The following is a 21557-nucleotide window of genomic DNA, read 5'->3' as shown; positions in this document are numbered from 1 at the left end:
CCGAGTATGATATGTTGGCCCAGCAATATATATCGGAACTTTCTGAGGCTGTATGTGAGTGAGATCCAATTTTTAAAACATTCTTGCTCGCTCCAGGCCAACCAGTAACTCTTCTATTGTGCATACAGCGAAGTCAATTGGTTTAGTGACTTTATTGACTTCCCTTAGGTCTAACACGAACCTTAGGTCTCCGTTTGACTTTTCAACCAGAATGAAGGGGCTGTTCCAACAAGAATTTGACCTCTCGATGATTCCCGCCTTTTCATATTCCATTAATAATTTCTCCAATTTGTCTAGGTGTTTAAAAGGTGTCTGGTACTGCTTAACATATATCGGTGTCTCTGAAGTGACTTGCACCATATGTTCAACCACGTTTGTGCAGGGTAAGGAGGTGATTCCCTCAGTGAATACCTGGAGATATCTCTTATACACCAGTTGAAAAAATTCTTGGAGCTCCTTAACGGGATCGGAGTCATGCAAATTCAGAGCATTGTGCACAAGTCTCTCTCTTCACCCCTCCCTCCATTATACTCCCCCAATCGACCTAGTTACACTTATTTTGCTTACATTGTCGGGAGCGAGTGTAGGTTCGAAAGTTCTCCCACAGAGTGACAGCGACTGGTTAACAAAGTTGCACATGAATTGGTTTCTTCTCAAGAAGTCCAATCCCAGCGCAATTTAGTGGCCTGGGCCCGAGATCTCAGGGAGAACTATCAGTCCGTGCATAACGCTTATGGGGAAAAATTCACTCACGGTGCCTAGTTTTTTTGAATAGCGAATCAGGGTTGACCAAATTTGTTAGATCCTGAATGAAGGAATCTTGCAAAGAAATCATTCATTCAGAATCCAACATATTAAACTTACAAAAAAGAGAGAAATACCTGCACATCAGCTGTAATTAAAAGTGAAACTTATTCACTTTATGTATAAAATTTGCATTCCTTATTTCATGTACGATATATGTAATTTGTTGTGTTCATATTAAGATTTTATTAGAGTATGTCTTAAAAGAGAGATAATCTGACTTCATTTAAGCCTCACTTAAGCTGTGTAAAATTAACTGTGAGTCATCAAATAGTTATTAAGTAATAATTTTTGGAAGGTATAAAACTACACGTGTACAGCGTAATGCTGGCGGCAGTTGCTAAAGCGGAACGTATATTAACACGAATTCTGGGAATACAAGAGCATAACCTGAAAAAGCAAGGGATGAACCCAAGTGGTGAAAAGATATGGGTCGTGTGCAAAGGGTACTGAGGAAAAAGAGGGCGCTCTAAGGAGGAATATAAGGGGACGAGCGCCGTATCAAAAAGTCTCTTGTCGCATCGTTTTCCTGTTTGGTGGCTCAGAAGTAAGCGGGAGTTTGCATAAAGGGGGGGGGGTGAGGCGTCTGTGCTAAGATAAGATGTCGGACAGCAGGCTTTCTTGAAAATGGAGAAGGATTCTACGCAGAGCTGAAGGTAAAAATTTCCAGTCCTAGCAGAATCAAGCTGTCGCTGAGAAGTACCATTGAGTTCTTCCTGAAAAGCAAAGATTTAGGTCCATTTTCGGCAGAAATAATGAAGATAGCGTAACCCCTACGCATTGGCACGTGGACAGCCAATAGAGAAGAAGTAACCAGACATACACGTGGTGCTGAAAGACGTGGAAAAAGTTCGGTAAGGTGAAATTACTCTATTTTGTGTATAAAATTCAACAGAAGAGAGAAGATTGTTTGCGAATGTGAAATTAAGAACAGTATTCTAAAGAACTCTGTGGACAGTCTCTAATTTGAAAGTTAACCTCCTTTGAGAGAGTAAGAAGAATTGTTTGGAAAAGATCTTTAGTAATTGTATGTGATAGGATTAACTTAATGAGATCAGAATTGTGGATTTTAGCAACTGAGTAACAGTAGAATGTTTGTTTTCATTATCTTATGAATAGCATTACAGAAAGGAATTTTAGTTTAACTTCATATCATTTGCTATCTATCCCAATATGTAGTTATTGTGTTTCGCATGCTTTATGACCTTTAATTAATTTAGAATATATTAACCTCTTAACTCAAGTTTCATTTAGTATTGAGTTAAATTGAGTGTATGAATTTTTTGTGTGTTGTGTTTAGATATTCCGATAAACTTGTCATATTTACCTGAACCTAAGTCATGCCTGATTACGATTCCAAAATACCACTTATAAAAAACAGAACCTATTATGGCAGGAAGGAATTAAATAACGTATATAATTATAGATTTAGGTCACGACTGCAATAATCTGAATCTATACGGCAGTGTTAAAGTAAGATATTGTGCAAGAAAACCTCAGAATCTAGTATTGTCTCCCTGAGCAAGGATCCTTTTCTGCTATAGGATACAGGCTGGCACAGCAAAATATAAATTCGTCAGTATCCGAAGAGGAAACAATCCTAGATGTAAGTATATTAGGCCCGATATCTGACGAAGTAAAATAGCAATAGAAAGATAGAAAAGGAAGAGATAAATCAGAAAATATAGAGAAAGTAATGACATAACAATAGAACAGCCAGTTGGATTTTAATTGAATAAGGTTTTGAATAAGAAAGGATTTAATTAAGTAACAAATTGATTAAGTATAAACGAAGAAAAATAAGAGATAAAGTACTTTTCAATTTCAAATTAACTGCTTTTCAATTTGTTCATCAATGATATAGGTAAGGAAGGATCTGATAGGAAGTGTTCACTTGTTTACTGATGATACAAAGTTGGGTAGAGCAATTGTGAGTGCACGGGATGTCAAAATTTTACAGGATGATTTAGATAGTTTGGAGGACTGGGCTAGGAAAAATGGATGTCATTTTAATGTGGCAAAGTGTAAGGTTATGCACTTTGGGGTGAAAAGAATAGCAGCAGTATATCACATTGGTGGAACCATACTCCAGGAGATTGATGAGGCCAGGGATTTAGGGGTGTTGGTCGATAGGGAGTTGAAGTTTAGGGGGCACATTGCAAAAGTGGCTAAATCAACTCATCAAATCACTTGGCTGCTGAAAAATGCTTTAACATGCAGAGACAAACAAGTTGTTGTTCCTCTGTATCGAGCCTTGATAAGACCCCATCTGGACTACTGTGTCCAGATATGGGCGCCAGGGTACCTTCATGATGGGGAGGAAGTGGAGAGGATCCAGAGACGAGTGACCAAGATGATAGCAGGTCTGTGGAATGAACCTTGTGAGAATAGGTTGAAGATTTGTGGGTTACAGAAATTGGTCGATAGGTGGAAGAGGGGTGATATGATTGAGACATTCAAATTACTGAAGGGTTTCTATAAGATTAATCCAGAAGATATTTTGGAAAATAGGACTGAAGGTGGGCGGACTAGGGGCCATGCATGGAAGATGGGCAAGAATGTGGTTGACAAGGGTGTTAGAGCTAGGTTTTTTACTTGGAGAGTGGTGAATGAGTGGAATAAGCTGCCAGAGTCTGTTGTGGGTGCTACGACCGTGAATGAGTTCAAGACAAGCTATGATAGATACTGTGTGAATGCCGAATAGTTGTTCTTGACATGATGTTAGGGCCTCCCTCGATGAGTCTGTCAACTGCTTGGAGTTGTCCGGAATAATATTAATATAGAAACTATATAAAATATAATATTATAATAATATATATTATAATAAAAATAATATAAATTCCCATTGCTAAATATATAACAATAGCCATGGCTCCAAATCAGGAAAATGCGGTCATTATATCTTCTCCAAATTCTTGGTTTCAAAGGATAGGAAGAGATGGCTTTAACTTCCAGATCTTCTAGATAGATGTTAGCAAGTACAGGAGACAACAGATTACCCATTGCAAGACCATGATTCTGTTTATAGATGATATCCTGAAATTTGAAGTATCTTGAGTTGATGCAATGAGTAAGTAAGGCCATGATCTTTTTAGATAATTTATCCTTGAGTAGAACAAGAACTTCATCTGTAGGAACATTGGTGAATAAGGAGACTATGTCAAAGCTTGCCATGATTTAATCTTCCTTAATAATGATATCTTTTATACATGATATGAAATCCGCAGAGTTTTTAATAAAGGACGATGACCTACCAGAAAAACATTTGAGAGATTTTGCCAGATATTTGGAAAGGTTGTATGTTGTGGAGTCATTTCCTTCTACGATAGGTCGAAATGGGGGTATTTATCTTGTGAATTTTAGGAAGTCCATATAATCATGGTATAAGCGGATGGAGAGAACAAAGAGAAAAGCGAATGGAATGTTTCTAGGTAATTCAAAGGTAGTTCTCGGTAAATTATTGGTCCGGTTGTGGAGTTCACGAGTGGGATCTCTTTCGCGGATCGAGTAAGTGTCACTCCATAACAATTCCATCATCTTATTTTGATATTCATCAATGTTAAGAATAAAATGTGGTGTTGCCTTTATCTGTAAGAAGAATAATTATATTTTTGTTCTTTTGTAACTTCTTAAGAGCCTGTCATTCCAATGAAGAGATATTGTCTGTAGAGGGTTTAGCGTTATTGATGATGAAAATGGATTCAATGCAGAGTAGGTTTGCCTCTTGGGTAGGAAGAAAGGAGGTAGCTTTTTCTATCTTAGTAAGTAATAATTCATTATGGCGACCTACCGGTAACCATAATGAAGAGACAAATAGTGTAAAAGTAATATTTCTATTCCATACATAAGCTCTGTCTCACCCAAATTAGCCAAGGTTCTTAGAAAAGCTATCCAAAACCTACACATCATAATCTTAAATATCCTGGTGTTTACCAGATCTGGTGCAACTGTGACATACCTTACTTTGGCTAAACAGAGAAGTCAATCGAGTTATGCATTGAGGAGCACAAGAGAGACGTCACTTACAAGAGAATGTGAGCCGGTGCTTTGTCTATTCATGTTCTATTCTGGGCCAATTCTAATAAAGAAAACCCTAGCCATGCAGTCCTGTGAGACAAGTCTAATAACATTTTCCGTTGCCACGATGAAGTAGAAAGGAACATAATAGAATCAAAGGAAATAATTCTCAAACCCCCTACATCTCAACAACAACCTGAGTTACAACCTTTCAGACTGTCAATGTGCTGTGGTGAAATACTGGCATTCACGAGATGCTATACCCATGCATACACCCAACAATGAAGCCAACAAGGGAACAATTTTGAATGTGCAGGCTTCAATGTTGCAACGTTGAAATATATATATACACTGTAAGTGTTAATATTTGGTCCCTTTACAGTAAGTATGAGAAATTTTCTTTTTGGATTTATTAGTGGACCAATAGTTCTTTATAAATATATACAATCATCAACATGTTTTGCCAGCTTAAGTCTGTATGGCTTCTTCAGGACAAGAAATGAGTACACTAACGTTAAATGCTAAAAAAATAATGAAGTAACAACAGTGAAACTGAAATGACATGTAACATCAAGAGCATGGAGCGTGGAGTCTTAGTCATTGTTTGTTACTCGCATTTTATAGTTTTTCGCGAAGTTGAGTTCTGCTAAACATAGTGAATTTATTAAGCTTTTCCAAATGTCTTTTAGTATCATGCCTTGATTTCTGTTGAGATTGTCTCCTATCCAGAGTACCACTGCAGCTTCTTTAAAGTTTCTACATCTGAAATCTTCTTCAATGTACGGCATGGAGCCGTTGTCCCAATCGATGGAGTGGTTCAAAATCGAGAAATGATGGGCAAATCCTGAGGTATCTGTTCTGTTGTTGTTGTTGACATCCCCTATATGTTCTTTTTTTCGGATTTCTATTCTTCATAATGTTTGGCCTATATAATTCAGCCACAGAAACATAGAATGTTATATACACCTGCGTACTTGTAGGAGGCAATGCTGTCCTTAGGAGATCTTAACATGTGTCGAGTAGTTTTAATAGGTTTGAAGGCAACCCTGATGTTGAAAGACCTCATGATTTTTGCTATTTTTGTTGAAACTGAGCCAGCATATATGCAGGTGTATATAACATCCCACGTTCCTGTGGACTGAATTATATAGGCCAAACATCACGAAGCCAACATAAAAACTTTATTTACTCCTCTTCCTATCCCACTCCCTGGTGAGCTATCCAAAACCTACACATCATAATCTAAAATATCCTGGTGTTTACCAGATCTGGTGCAACTGTGACATACCTTACTTTGGCTAAACAGAGAAGTCAATTGAGTTATCACTTACAAGAGAATGTGAGCCAGTGCTTTGTCTATTCATGTTCTATTCAGGGCGATGCCAAATCTTCAATTTGGCATCGCCCAGATGCCAAATTGAAGATTTGCATCTGGTACTCCGGACAGGAGACAATCTCAGCAGAAATCAAGGCACGAGAGTAATAGACATTTGGAAAAGCTTAATAAATTCACTATGTTTTAGCAGAACGACCAATAAACAATGACTAAAACTCCATGCTCCATGCTCTCGATGTTACTTGTCATTTCAATTTAAATGTTGTTACTTCACTCTTTTTTTAGCATTTAACGTTAGCGTACTCATTTCTTGTCCTGAAGAAGCCAGACAGACTTAAGCTGGCAAAACGTGTTGATGAGTGTATATATTTATAAAGAACTATTGGTCCATTAATAAATCCAAAAAGAAAATTTCTCATACTTAGTGTAAAGGGACCGAATATTAACACTTACAGTGTATATATATTTCAACGTTGAAGTCTGCGCATTCAAAATTGTTCCCTTGTTGACTTCATTGTTGGGCGTATGCATGCGTATAGCATCTCGTGAACGCCAGTATTTCACCACAGCACATTGACAGTCTGAAAGGTTGTAACTCAGGTTGTTGTTGAGATGTAGTGGGTTTGAGAAGGATTTCCTTAGATTCTATTATGTTCCTTTCTACTTCATCATGGCAACGGAAAATGTTATTAGACTTGTCCCACAGGACTGTATGGCTAGGGTTTTCTTTATTAGAATTGGCCCAGAATAGAACATGAATAGACAAAGCACTGGCTCACATTCTCTTGTAAGTGACGTCTCTCTTGTGCTCCTCAATGCACAAGAGAGACGTCACTAAACAGAGAATTCGATTGACTTCTCTGTTTAGTCAAAGTAAGGTATGTCACAGTTGCACCAGATCTGGTAAACACTAGGATATTTAAGATTATGATGTGTAGGTTTTGGATAGCTCACTAGGGAGTGGAGTAAATAAAGTTTTTATGTTGGCTTCGTGATGTTTGGCATCACGAAGATTTGGCATAGCCAAATTCTGATTTCAGATTTAGAAATTTTAAAAACCTGCAGTGGTACTCTGGACAGGAGACAATCTCAACAGAAATCAAGAATTTAATTAACTTAAGAATTTATGTATTTATACATGTATTTACACAGTAGAGATGTTTCCATTGAAAAATAATTGCATAATTTTTTTTTTTAAATATATATATTTATTTATTTATAAAAAGATAAAAAAAAGATTGAATGACTAAACCCAAGAGAAATGAAAACAAAGTTTATGAGTACTACACAACTAGTTTCAGCTTGTATCAGCCTTCGTCAGGTGCACATTAAAAAAGAAGAAATAACCAGTAAAAACATGGAGGAAATAACTGTAAACAACATGGAAAATTAGTGTGTGTGTGTGTGTATATACAGGGTGTTCGGGATAAATTTGACAGTTTCGTAAGGAAAAAGAAAATCTTCTTTGTATCTATTAAATTTAATGAATTGACAAAAAATCATTACAGGCAGAGTTAATTACAATACTATCAACAAGATTTACTCAAAATAACCACCATTAGCATCGATCACAGCTTCAATTCTGCTTCGGAACCTCGAACAAGCTGATGCTACAGTCTCCCTGGGAAGGGCCGCAAAAACTGTTTTAATTTTATCCATTAACTGGGCTTTTGTATTACTGGAAGTGCGATTGGTGTCTTTTTCAACTGCGCCCCATACAAAATAATCCATGGGGTTAAGGTCTGGGGAGTTTGGAGGCCAAACATTTGGACTGGTGAAGTCGTAGAAATTTTCAGACAACCATTTTTGACTTTTCCCAGAGGTGTGGCAAGGGGCCGAATCCTGCTGCCATACATACGGCCTACCATTGGCTACCCTTGTTATCCAGGGCTTGACTACAGTTAGCAACTCCACGAACAAAGCCCGAATTCCAATGCCAGGGTTCTTCAACACCTGTTCCTGCAGATTTGCGAGGAATTCTGCTGTACGAACGCAATCAGATCGTCTGCTAGGGATCTTTCTTCTTGCTACATCCTCGTAGTCACCATTGCAAGTCTCTAGTTCATGCCTGATTGTTTTTACTGTATTCAGGGAGCATTGGGCAGCAGTCGTAATATCCTTATTTTGATGGCGGGCACGAATCATCATGATACAAGTTATTCTCTTCCATGATTCAGGTGGGTTCCAGCTATCCATCCTTTCTGACATCTTGTATATGAATGAAGAAGGGTCCAAACTTTTAAATGAAGAGAAGTGTGTGTTAATACATGTAACTTACGGAAAAATATAATTAATTATAAATATGTCAAATTTATCCCGAACACCCTGTATATATATGTATGAGAAATTTTCTTTATGGATTTATTAGTGGACCATAGTTGTTTATAAATATATATACAATCATCGACAAGTTTCACCAGCTTAAGTCTGTCTGGCTTCTTCGGGACAAGAAATGGGTACACTAACGTTAAATGCTAAAAAAATAATGAAGTAACAACAGTTAAACTGAAATGACATGTAATATCAAGAGCATGGAGCGTGGAGTCTTAGTCAGTGTTTGTTACTCGCATTTTATAGTTTTTCGCGAAGTTGAGTTCTGCTAAACATAGTGAATTTATTAAGCTTTTCCAAATGTCTTTTAGTATCATGCCTTGATTTCTGTTGAGATTGTCTCCTGTCCAGAGTACCACTGCTGCTTCTTTAAAGTTTCTACATCTGAAATCTTTTAGATGTAGAAACTTCTACATCTAAAAGATGGAGAACAAGCTATCCAAAGTCAGCTTGTTCTCTTAGAGAATACAGAGACAAATGCAAGAATGCTAAATACTGTGTAAAACTAGCTAAACAAAAGTCATGGGAGGACTTTGGCAAGAATATAGAAAATAAATATCAAGAAGGTGGCAAAATATTCTGGAGGTTGTTGAAGAAGCTTAGGAATGGAGGAAAGTGTGCTGTAAAAGGAGTTAGAGATGATAAAGGTGACATGAAAACGGGAGAAAAAGATATCCTTGAAGTATGGAGTAATTACTTTGAAAAACTGCTAAATGAAACAAGCAATGATGACAGTACAGTAGTAAAAAACACTGCCCAGGCATGCAGTCAGGAATACATATCCATACTTGAAGTAGAAAAAGCCATCAAAGGCTTGAAATGTGGAAAGGCACAAGGAGTAGATGATATTCCATCAGAAATGCTGAAGTATGGTGGTATAAGAGTCTTACAGTGGCTGCACTGCATAGTTCAGAAAGCCTGGACAGAGGGACGAATTCCCTATGATTGGAGTAGAGCTCTCATGGTACCCATATACAAAAAGGGAAATAAAACAATGTGAGAATTACAGAGGTATTTCCCTACTGAGTGTTCCTGGCAAGATCTATGCAAGTATACTTGAGAAACGGTTGAGAAGAATTGTGGAAGAAAAGCTTGGTGAAGAACAAGCTGGATTCAGGCCAAATAGAGGCTGTCAGGATCAGATCTTCTTCACTTGACGACAATTAGTTGAGAAAGCATGGGAATATAACAAAGATCTGTATTTAATTTTTGTCGATTTGGAAAATGCATATGACAAGGTGCCAAGAGAGAAGCTATTCAATACGCTGCAGTTATATGGTGTCAATGGGGCACTATATCAAGCAATACTTAGTCTTTATTTGAGTTGTAAGTCAGCAGTGAGAATTGAAGGAAGTACAGGAAGATGGTTTAATGTTAAATCTGGTGTGAGACAAGGATGTACATTATCCCCTCTGTTATTCATTATCTATATGGATCACATTATGAAGGAAAGTGGTATTAAACATGATATCAAAATTGGAGATGTTAATGTCAGCTCTTTGCTTTATGTGGATGATGTTGTACTTCTAAATAAATCCGCTACAAGTCTGCAAGATTCTCTGACTAATTGAATAGCTGTTGTAATAGATATGGTATGAAGGTCAGCAATAAAAAGACAAAGACAATGAAAATAGGCAGAATAATTGAAAATGTCAACTGTGTTGTGAACGGAGAACCTGTGGAACAAGTAAAACATTTCAGCTACTTAGGCACGATTTTTACTGAAGATGGTAAATTAAATATAAAAATAGACAACAGAATCAGCAAAGCTGGTATGGTGGGAAGTCAATTGAATAAATTCATACGGAATAAGAGAGAAATTAGTCGGAACACTAAATTAGCTGTATACAAGACAGTGTTCAAACCAGTTTTAACTTATGGATCTGAGAGCTCGGTCAGAAGTAAAACACTTGACCAAAGACTAGAGACCACAGATATGAGAGTCCTGAGAAAGATTATAGGCGTAAACAGATGTCATCAATGGCAATATCATATTAAAAACGAGGATATTAGGAAAGAACTTGACATTGTCAGCATCCAGGAATGCCTTAGCAGAGTTAATCTATGGTCACTTAAACAGAATGAGTGGGGAAAGATTAGCAAAACAAGTGTTCTCTGCCAGGTTGGCAGCAAAACGACCCAGAGGAAGACCAAGATATAGGTGGATTGATATGGTACAAAGTGCCTTAGACGATAGAAATATAAGATCTGATAATGTTGGAGTCTTGACAAGTAACAGACTGATTTGGAGGAAAATTGTAGATAGGAAATTAATAATGATGTAATTTTTTTCATGTAGTACTATCATATCCTGTACATCCCTTGAGGGTACATGGCAGGAATTTGATGATGATGATGATGATAAAAATCAGAACAAAATATTGCACTTATTTCTTCAAATATCAAAAATATCATTGGAATTTATTTTAAATTGCAAAATATAGAGAATAATTATGGATTTAATAAACAAAATGAATTCACAATAAATTATGATGTAAGAAAGGGTGCAAAACAGTTATAAACATGATATTGGGATTATGGAATGTATATTATGAACACAAATTCAGAGTATATGGCCTTTAAACTTGAATATCTTTTGAAATAAAAATACAGGATGATAATAATTAAAGTATTCCTTGTTTAAGATCTTGTGGATCCAAATGCTGTGAAACTTTGCAGCAATACAATGTGTGTCATGCAGAAGCAATATCTGAGAAAAAAATAGCAGTTGCAAAATTCAGTGCCATGGCCATTGTAAATGCAAAATGCATGTAATTTGCATATCACACAATTTGGCAAGGGTTTCAAAAGATGGATCACGCTGTATATATTTTTCCCCGTTCATTCTGGTTGTTAATATCATTCAATACAACCTTGCCCCAATGTGCTTTGTTCGTGAAGCTGTATTACCTAAACCAGGGATCAGCAACCTTTTCAGACTCGCGGAACACATTCAACTTTTATTTTTAATAATCAGGCGGCAAGCGTTTATTTAAGAGAAAATAGTGAGTGAAAAAAAATACTTAAGTTCTCAATTTTTATTATGTCAATCTTAAAAAACACAGAAATATTTCAAGTATGAGAAATGAAAAAAGCATGAAAATGAAACACAATGAAAAATTATTATCACGTAAAAACAAAGTAACATAGTGTATGCATCACAATATACACATGTCTCCCTACTTAATGTGACTTTTGTGATTGTTTTCCCTTAGCCAGATTATTTAGATCCACTTTATAACCTGAGGTGCAAATTTGAATCGAAGCATGCAAATGTTCATCAGTCAGTCGAGAAGTAATTTTATTTTTTCTAAAACTCATGGCAGAAAATGCTTATTCACAAATGTAGATGCTTCCATATGCAGTTATCATCTTTGCAAAACTGATTAATCCTTCATTTTTTTTTTTTTGTAAGCATCGATCAATGTCGACATTAAAATTGTTCAAACATAATCACATTTCGATGCTATTTTTTATGAAAATCCACAAATCTTGTTGAAAATTCCATTTGTAAATCTTCAATAATACCAGCAAAAGTTTCCTTTTGTTGGTATTTCCAAGTTACACGGGAAATATCATGAAGTATAGGTATAAAATTATTTTTAAATGGGACACATGCCATGTAAGTATGGTCAATCTTATATGGGCCGCCAAAAATGCACGTTTGGGCTGCATGCGGCCCATGGGCCGCTGGTTACCTACCCCTGACCTAGCAATTGCAATGCTGTTACTGCACTCCACAAATTTCATTGCTTGAACAAATGTCAATGAGGCCCACCATCTCCATGTGCTCTGCAATGAATGATTAGTGGTTTTGAAGAAACAGAATCATTGGGAGTTAAACCACTGCAGAGGCAGCAAACCAATCTGTTCACAAGTAAATGAAGTTGCTACTGCTGTTGTGGAACAGGTCATGAATAACAGCATTGGTTTCTGCAGTGTATGTGCTATATCAAGACACATAGATGTGCCATAGACAACTGTCTGGAAAATGCTATGGAAGATTCTGCATTTCTACCCATTCAAGATGCACCCACAGGAAATCTACTGACACTCACTTTAACATTACTTGCTCGAGTGGAGTTGGATGCTGAATGACCATAGATTATTTTGTAGGGAGATGAGGCTCACTTCATCTGAACAGAGCGTAAATATCCACAATTGCCAGATATGGGCTTGCAATCCAACAAATTCTTTTGCATTCACCCAAAGTTATTGTCTGGTACAGGTTTACAGCTTCATTTATCATGGGACCATTCTTTGAAGACATTCGCCAGTCAGATCCTGGGACCTGTTCAGTTACTGCCGAGAGGCATTGCGATATGATAAACATTGTTGTGCCACGGCTACAGCAGTGCCTGTGAATAGATTCCATCATTTTCATGCAAGATGGGGCCCCCTCCACATATTGGTCGATCTATAGAGGATCGACCAATATGTGGAGGGGGCCCCAAGAAAATCTTCAAGAATTTCATGAAAGCCAGAGTGATCAGCTGTCTGTTTCCCAATGCATAGCCATCTCGTTCACCTCATCTGATCCCAGTGACTTCTGGATTTGGAGATTTTTCAAACACAGTATTTATTGGTATCATCCTGATAACTTGCCAGCACTGAAAGACAGCATAACGCAGCATGTGCACAACATCAGTCCCGACCAGCTGCATTCTGCCGTTGAACACACTGTGCAAAGGATTCAGCTTAAGGTATTCCAGGAAGGGCAGCACAATGAAACAGTACAGCCCATCAATGTATAATGGAAGTCAATAAAAATATGTTATTTATACTTGTGCTGCTTTTCTCCTACACAGAAAAATTACTACATCTACATTTGATGCATACAGACCCCTGGTGGTGAATTTTGAAACCCCCCCCCCTCCGATATCATTTCTGCATGATGCACAATGTATTCCTGCAAAGTTTCGCAACATCTAGAACACTGGGTGCTGCTCCACAAGGCCTTAAAGAAGGATACTTAAATTTTGATCACCCTGTAGTATAAATATCACCTACTTAACATTAAATAAATTGGATTTTCTCTTTTGTTCAAGGTATTACTTTATCTCAACAGCTCTTAATTCTATATAAATCCCAAATTCATCCATCTATTGAATACTGTTTACTCACTTGAAGAATGTCCCTAAAAATACCTGACTCAGTAGAGAAGAGCAAATTGATTAATAACCCATCTTCATCTGCAATTTTTGTAGTTTAATCCACCACACAAAAGAAAATGAAAGACATTTATTTAGCTGTTAATATTAAATTGGTTTTATAACCAGCATCTTCAGTGTACAAACAATGGCAGTACACAAACAGCAACAATCAGTTATTATTATAAGTGGTCTAAAATTATAATGAACAACACCAAGAGCTCAAGTCCTAATTTGATGTCATCTAGTGGAAAATAAAGAGAAAAGTTTCCAAGTATTAAGTCAATTTTAAAATGAAGCCTAAAGTATAACTACATTACAGGAAAACCTTGCTTAATGCAATTAATTAATTCATCAATTAATGTGCGCTACACAAAATAATCAAATACAATAAACAACAGGAATTATAATTCATTCATCCATCAGTTAACGTAATTTGGGGAAAAATATTACAGTATAAGCTATATTAGAGGATAAAATCGTCAAAGCTAATAAAAATCAATTGCTTAGATTTTTATTTAATGTCTAAACATTTGATTGAGCTACTTTTTTTTACAAAAAAATTAAGTAAAGATGTTTGAATAGTGCTTGACTTTGTCATTGTCATGCAATTTGCAATAGATGGCAATCACTTTATCAAAATTTTGGCAGACTTTTAAGCTTCGTTCCATTTCAGGATCAGCATCAAATAAAATTTCCTTAGCATACTCAATCTGATTGAAAACTAGCTCAAGTTCTTTTGCAGTTAGCTTCCTAGTAGTAGCATTCTCTTGTTGGTCACACTCCTTATCTTCTTCTTCTTCATATGCATGCTATTCTTCTAGTTGAAGGAGATTATTCTTGCTTAACTGTTCTAAATGGGAATAGAGCAAGTTTCTCACATCTTCATTATCCAGTTCATTAAATGCAAGTTCTTTTCAAGTTGTGCTGATTTCTTCAGTAATGTTAGATCTTGGATTTTGCACAAGATAAACTAACATGGGCTTGCATTTAAAGTTGCTGTCTGCATTGTCTCTTAATAATAAAAGAGTATCTTTAGATACTTTGTATTCTGGTTGAGATGCTTCAGTTTTAGCTAAGAAAGTGTTTGTTGGCATACACTTTCAAACGAGACCAGTTTCATCGACATTGAATATTTGCCAATCACCCTCTTGAATTATCCTTTGCAATTCTTCAGGAAACTTGGCCACAGAATCTTTATCAGCATGAGCAGATTCACCAGTTATTCTTACGTTATGAAGTCCAGCTCAATTTTTAAAATGGTCAAACCATCCTAAATCGCAGTAAAGCTTTTGCATTCCTATTGAAATTTAGTTTCTTTCAATGAGGTAAAAATATTGACAATTTGCCTGAATATTCCCTGTACTAAGAGGTATTTTTTTTTTTGTTATAATCCTCAATCCAGGGTGATAGAAGACACTCCATCTCGATCATTAAATGGCTTCTATTTCAGGTGATCTGCTTTCTTAAAGAACCAGTTGCAACTTTTCCTTGTTCTTTGCATTCTTTGCTCTTATTTAATATAGTCCAAACTGTAGACTCGCTGTATCCTAGATCTCACACAATCATTGTATTACTAGCATCATTTTCATGTCTCTTAATGACTTCCAGCTTTTCCGCTTGCTACAGATTGGCAACAAAAAATTTTGCATACTGTAAACTTTCTCATAACATAAAAAAATTGCGTTAACTGATTAATCACTCGCTTCAAGCGAAAAAATAATATCATTTCACTCAATTGCACTAATTGATTATTGTGCATATCGAATTTGCGTTAAGCGAGGTTTTCCTGTAATTTACTTCTGATAAATTAATACATACTTCTCTGCATAAATTTCTATGTAGCAAGTAATTGCATCCTGCATCATTTTGCATCTACTTTGCTAAATCTTTCCATACTGGGATCCATTTCTTTAAACTGAACTGCCTTATTTAATAAGGCAGTTCAATTTTTTTTATTATAACTTTTTTTGTGTGTGGGGGGGAAGAGTCAGTTTCCTCTCTTGTTCTGCTTTTTTTTTTATCTTCTTCCTCTGCAACTTTCTAGTTCCACATGAGAGGAAATTACGGAAACATCCTTGCTCATTCTTCGCCTCCAAAAAGTAATTCATTGTATGCTCAACGCACAGCTCTCCTGAAATTACGGAAAACCTCATAGAAAATTTAACCTTGAATAAAGCAGACATATTGGTAAGCTTTGATATCTCCTCTTTGTTTACTAATATTCCCTTAACTGACACCTTATCTCTCTTACAAAAAGTTTAACCTTCTGATATCTTAGATCTCTTTTCCTTTGCCATTAACTCTGCGTATTTTTCTTGGAAGAACATACACTACAAGCAGATAGAGGGAACTGCCATGGGTTCCCCCCCCCTCTCCCAATTTCTATTTGGAAGATTTCGAAAAACGAGCCATAGACTCAGCCCCACTCAAACCTTCTATCTGGCTAAGATATGTAGATGATGTGTTCTCTATTTGGCCTTATGGCCCAGACACATTAGACTCCTTCCTCAGTCATCTCAATAGCCTACATCCAAGAATCCGGTTTACTATGGAAAAGGAAAAGAACAATTGTTTACCCTTCCTAGACACCTTAGTCACACGCCTGCCTAATGATACACTTGCCTTCACTGTATACAGAAAACCCACACACACAGGTAGATACATTCACAAACTCTCACACCACCACCCCTCTCAACAATATGGCATTATTAAAACTCTTACCAAGAGAGCCCACAATCTTTGTTCCAGTGGAACCGCCCTCACTACTGAGCTCAACTACATACACAACACTTTCCTCTCCAATGGCTACAGCGATCACAGTATCAAAAAAATAATTAATTCCTCTCCCATTCCCGGTCCTTCTCATCAACAAGAATTTAAAAATGCCATCACCATACCCTACATCCGTGGCACATCCGAAAAAATAGCCAAGATTCTAAAAAAGTACAACCTACACACAGCATATAAATCCCACCGCAAACTTGCTACCCTTATCCGTTCTACAAAAGATCAGCTCCCTCCTCTCTCTCTGCCTGGAGTTTACAAAGTACCCTGTTCCTATAAGCTGGCGTACTTTGGACAGACAGGCAGATCAGCATCCATCCGCCTAGAGGAACACAAGTCTTACATCTGTAAACACAACTATGGTCATTCAGGCTTGGCTGACCATGTCTTGGACACCACCCACAGAGTATCATGGAAGAAAACCACAATGCTCCATCACAGCAAATTCAAGAAAGAGAGACTATTCTTAGAAGCAACAGCAGCTCTTAGAAATCAACCAAATCTTAATAAATACGGTTGCATTATGCTTCCGAAAATTTGGGAAACACTCATCACCAGAGATCCTACTTTATATTCCAGGCCACCTACAACCGCCCTTAGAGGGCGCTCCACCTAGATAGGACTTTAGTGTCACCCATGTGGTTGGGCTTAGTATTGTATGATATTTGTGTTATGTTACATTAGTTATTTTTGTAATCCCCGTAGATGTCCTAGTGACTAGGACGAAATATAGGAAGTATTAAATTCTTTTTAATCCTTTCTGAGTGTTGTAAAAAATCCATTAAACCTCCAACATTATGTCTTCACAGCACTTAAGCCTGTATACAAGAAGTACCTATATAAATCAAGAGTTAGGTGTACAATGAAAGATGACTGTAAATTAAGTATTATGAGATTTGAAAATCATTTACCATTAAATTTCGTTTGTCCATGTATTTAACAAATTAATACAAATGATTAAATATTTTTTGAGAAATTAATTGTAAAAATATTAATTTTAATTAATTCAGTAAATCAACATATTCATTTTAAGATATATAATAATCAGAGCAGACCATTGGGTCCAAATCCCTGAAAAGATGATGATAAATATTAATTATTTTTAATATTTGATGAATTTTATTATTTCTGATGTCTTTATGAGAAATGGCAAACAAATAACAACTTACCCTCGTTTGGGATCAACCACAATGGCCCGAGGATGAGACATATTTCCATGGACTAATCTCTTTCGTATACTAGCATCTTTCAACTGAGCAACATATATAGCAAGCAAGCCTTCATCAGTCCAATATAAATTACGACTCATCCAGTCAACTGCCAAGCCTTCACAGTTGTTTAGTCCTATAAAGAACAGACTAAAAATAATTAGTCGGCATATGTATTACATATCAGTATATACATGTTTATAATTAATTAAAAATAATTACATCAGTTGGTCACATTGCTCTATAAATATAATTGTAATAATAATAATAACTAGCCTTTATCTAAATACACTTCTCTCCGTGTTCCATCCACCTTCTGCCTTTCAATCACAAATCGTTGTACATCAGAATAGTATATGTATTGTGTTTTAGCATCATAATCCACTGCAGTTGGTCTATTTAAGCCCATTACTGGAACCATTACTTCTTCTTGTTTCACTCCTGACCATACAGTGATTCCTTTTAAAGCTCCAGGCCTGCCTCTTCCATATACAAGAAACTGTCCTTGTTTAGCAACTATGAAATCAAATCATAAATAAGTTAGTGTGCTACACCAATTGCATTATATTCATAAATGCATAAAAGCATATCAGTAAAGTAGTAAAACCTAATGTTTGCAAAGAATACTGCACTTTTAGAAGGAATAAATTACACTAAAATGTGACTTTTAACAAACTTCATAATATATTTTGCAACCTGCCAATGATACAATCAATCATTCAAGTTCAAGAATCATCAAAATAATTAGCATTCTGAAGAATTCTTGTGTTTCAGAGGAAATAATACATGCTTTTTCTAATGTAATCATGTAAAATAAATATTATGTGCTAAATTCTGGCATGTCATGGCTTGATAACAATTTCTAATGATTTTTTAGTGATATAAAGGGATAGCTTTAGCTATTTTCATAGAAAATATAAAATTTCAATGAAACACATTTTGCTAATATATTTAATTATATTTAATTACCCTGTATATTTAATTACCCTGATATCCCATCAGTTACACTGCTAAAGGAGAATATCATTATGTTAGTGGGAGAATGCAACTATGTCCCCCAAAAAAAAAAAAAAATCATTAGGTTCCACAGATTCAGAGCTATAAGTAAAAGAAAGAATGGAACAAACTTCTTGCAACTAGTGAAAGAGACCTATGAAACTTTGACAAGCACATCAAAGTTGATAGCAGCTATAAACAAGTTCAAAGGCAATTTGTTGCCAATCACGCATAGGTGTGCAGCATGATCTAATGTTCATTCGACATAGAGGGGGGGGGGGGGACATCAACTATGAAATTTTTATATAATGAAACCTGTGGTGAATTCATCACTAAAAAACACATGTAATAACCACAGTAATGACTATTTAATTCATAAATATTTCATCCCAAGTATCTTGGGACATCATCAGTACAGTAGGAATAACATACAGTTAGGGTGCATGATTGCAATGAAATCTCAATATGCATGCAGTAACGTGTTATAGAAGTAAATTAAATATAACTGAAAAAAATAAAAGAAAAGAAATAAAAAAAAAATATATATATATATATATAAAGATTATTTTACACAATTTTGTATGACAATTTCCCATACTTTAGGAATAGTAAGAACATCGTTTCGGTTTAAATTTGGTCTCTGTAGTAGGGCTTCAGCACTTTCTTTATATCTCGGAGTAATAAATTCATTTTTCAGTCATATGAATTGGTACAAGAACCACAATGGTATTCCCTTTGTCAGCTCTGGTAATGATTATATTTTTATTGCATTTTAAGGATGTAAGAGCTTTCAATTCTGATGGTGGGATATTTAAGTCCAAAGGTTTGGCATCGTATATTACTTTTGCTACCTCGAAACGAAGTCAGAATCGAAAGCTCTTACATCCTTAAAATGCAACAAAAATATAATCATTACCAGAGCTGACAAAGAGAATACTACTGTGGTTCTTGATACCAATTCATATGACCAAAAAATGAATTTATTACTCCAAGATCGTAATACTTACGCCAAACTGGATTATGATCCTACAAAATGTCAACTCAGGAAATTGAACAAGTTACTTGATGAAACCTCCTCCTTAGATGAAAAACAATTAAAAAACTCAAGACACCATGCTAGGTCTAGAATTTATGGCTTACCTAAGTTTCATAAAATTAATGTTCCTCTCAGACCTATCGTAGATTCTATAAACATCAAGATTCTTATCTAAGGTTATCGAACCTTAGATAAGAATCTTGACTTATCAAATTCTTATCTAAGGTTAGATAAGAATCTTGATAAGTCAAGATTCTTATCTAACCTTCTCCGTCCTCACATAGGCCACTCAGCCTCTTCAATCAAAAATTCCACAGAGTTTCATGCAAAAATAAAAGACATTCAACTGTTAAAAACTGATTTGTTAATTAGCTTCGACATTGTCTCCCTCTTCACAAACATTCCCCACAAAGAAACAGTAGAATTATTAACTCAAAAATTTCCTTCTGATATAGTTGAATTATTCAAATTTGTTATTACATCCAGTTACTTCACCTGGAAAGGTCAAACTTACAAACAAGAAGAAGGAACAACAATGGGATCTCCTTTATCACCAAACTTAGCAAACCTGTTTCTAGAACACCTTGAAGAAAAAATATTCACTTTTGAACCTAAACCAAAAATTTGGTTACGATATGTCGACGACGTATTTGCAGTCTGGGATCATCCTGAACAGGAATTACAACTGTTTCTAGATAAAATAAACCTTCTTCGCCCTCACATCAACTTTATGCTAGAAAAAGAATCTCCACAGGGTATCTCCTTTCTGGATCTACACATTCAAAGAAAAGAAGACGGTTCCATTGCCACGTCTGTCTATCGCAAGCCTACATTTTCAGGTTGCTGCATTCACAATTCTTCCGCTAATCATCCATCTTAGAAATTTGGCATCATTAAATCACTAGTTTCCGGAGCACACAAACTCTGCTCCTCTGAAGATTCTCTAAGCCAAGAACTAGAAATAATCAAAAATACATTGCTATACTAAATGGATATAATCTTAAAACAACTCAAAAAATCATCAGTCACCTTCCCACACATCAACCCAGACAAGAAGAAGTCCATAGGACTCCCATACCTTACGTCAAAGGCATCTCCGAACATCTTTCAAAAATTATGAAGAAATACAATTTTGCCACTACTTACAAACCTATCAACCAAATCTATAACTTGTTACCTTCTAAGGACAAACTCTCACCTCTGATGTTACCTGGCGTTTATGAGATCCCATTCTCCTGCAAATTGTCTTACTTTGGTCAGACAGGTAGGTCTGTTCAGAAATGCATCTCAGAACATCAAGACCACATTCGTCTTTTCAAACCGCAGAAATCTGGTCTCTCCCAACACAGAGTTGAAAATCCAAACCATATCCATTGGGAGAAGTCGAATCTTTTACACAGATCTTTATATAAATATGAATGTTTATATAAAGAAAGTGCTGAAGCCCCACTATACAGACCAAATTTAAACTGAAACGATGTTCTTACTCTTCCTAAAGTATGGGAAATAGTCATACAAATTTCTGTAAAATAATCTTTATATTAAAAAAAAATATATATATATATTTACATACATACATATACGCCTTCAAGGCTCACCTTTCCTAATTGGGTTGTGGGGGCAACAGCTGCAAGAGGAACTTCCAATGGTCACGATCCTCTGCCACCAAGCTCAGGTGTTCTGGTGGGATTCCCAAACGTGTCCACCCAAGGTTTTGGATATAATCTATCCAGCGAGTCCTTGGCCTTCAACGTGGCCTCCCACCCTCTGGCTTGGCAAAGAGGGCCTGCTGAGGGAGCCTCTCTTGTGGCATTCTGACCAGGTGCCCGTACCAAAGTAACTGTGATCTCTCAACACGGAGAAGCAGCTGTTGAATATTGAGGGTTTCCCGA

At 36.2% G+C, this 21557-nt stretch overlaps 1 protein-coding gene across 1 annotated transcript in view; it reads right to left on the bottom strand.

The window, feature by feature from the left end:
* Positions 1-21557, bottom strand: part of LRP1 (LDL receptor protein 1) — a 1646373-nt gene that overhangs the window by 1426423 nt on the left and 198393 nt on the right. Inside the window, exons 12-13 of the mRNA XM_090402369.1 lie at positions 17910-18149; positions 17595-17769 (exon numbers count right to left, since the gene is read on the bottom strand). Of these exons, the coding sequence (XP_090258495.1) occupies positions 17595-17769; positions 17910-18149 (415 nt within the window). The remainder of the gene's footprint in view (positions 1-17594; positions 17770-17909; positions 18150-21557) is intronic.

The sequence above is a fragment of the Typopeltis vanoorti genome, chromosome 2 (genome assembly GCF_054136105.1).
Source record: "Typopeltis vanoorti isolate ZY-2024b chromosome 2, IOZ_Tvanoo_1.0, whole genome shotgun sequence".
Taxonomy (NCBI): Eukaryota; Metazoa; Arthropoda; class Arachnida; order Uropygi; family Thelyphonidae; genus Typopeltis; species Typopeltis vanoorti.
The sequence above is the reverse complement of the archived record's forward strand: the minus strand, read 5'-3'. Positions and strand labels throughout refer to the sequence as shown.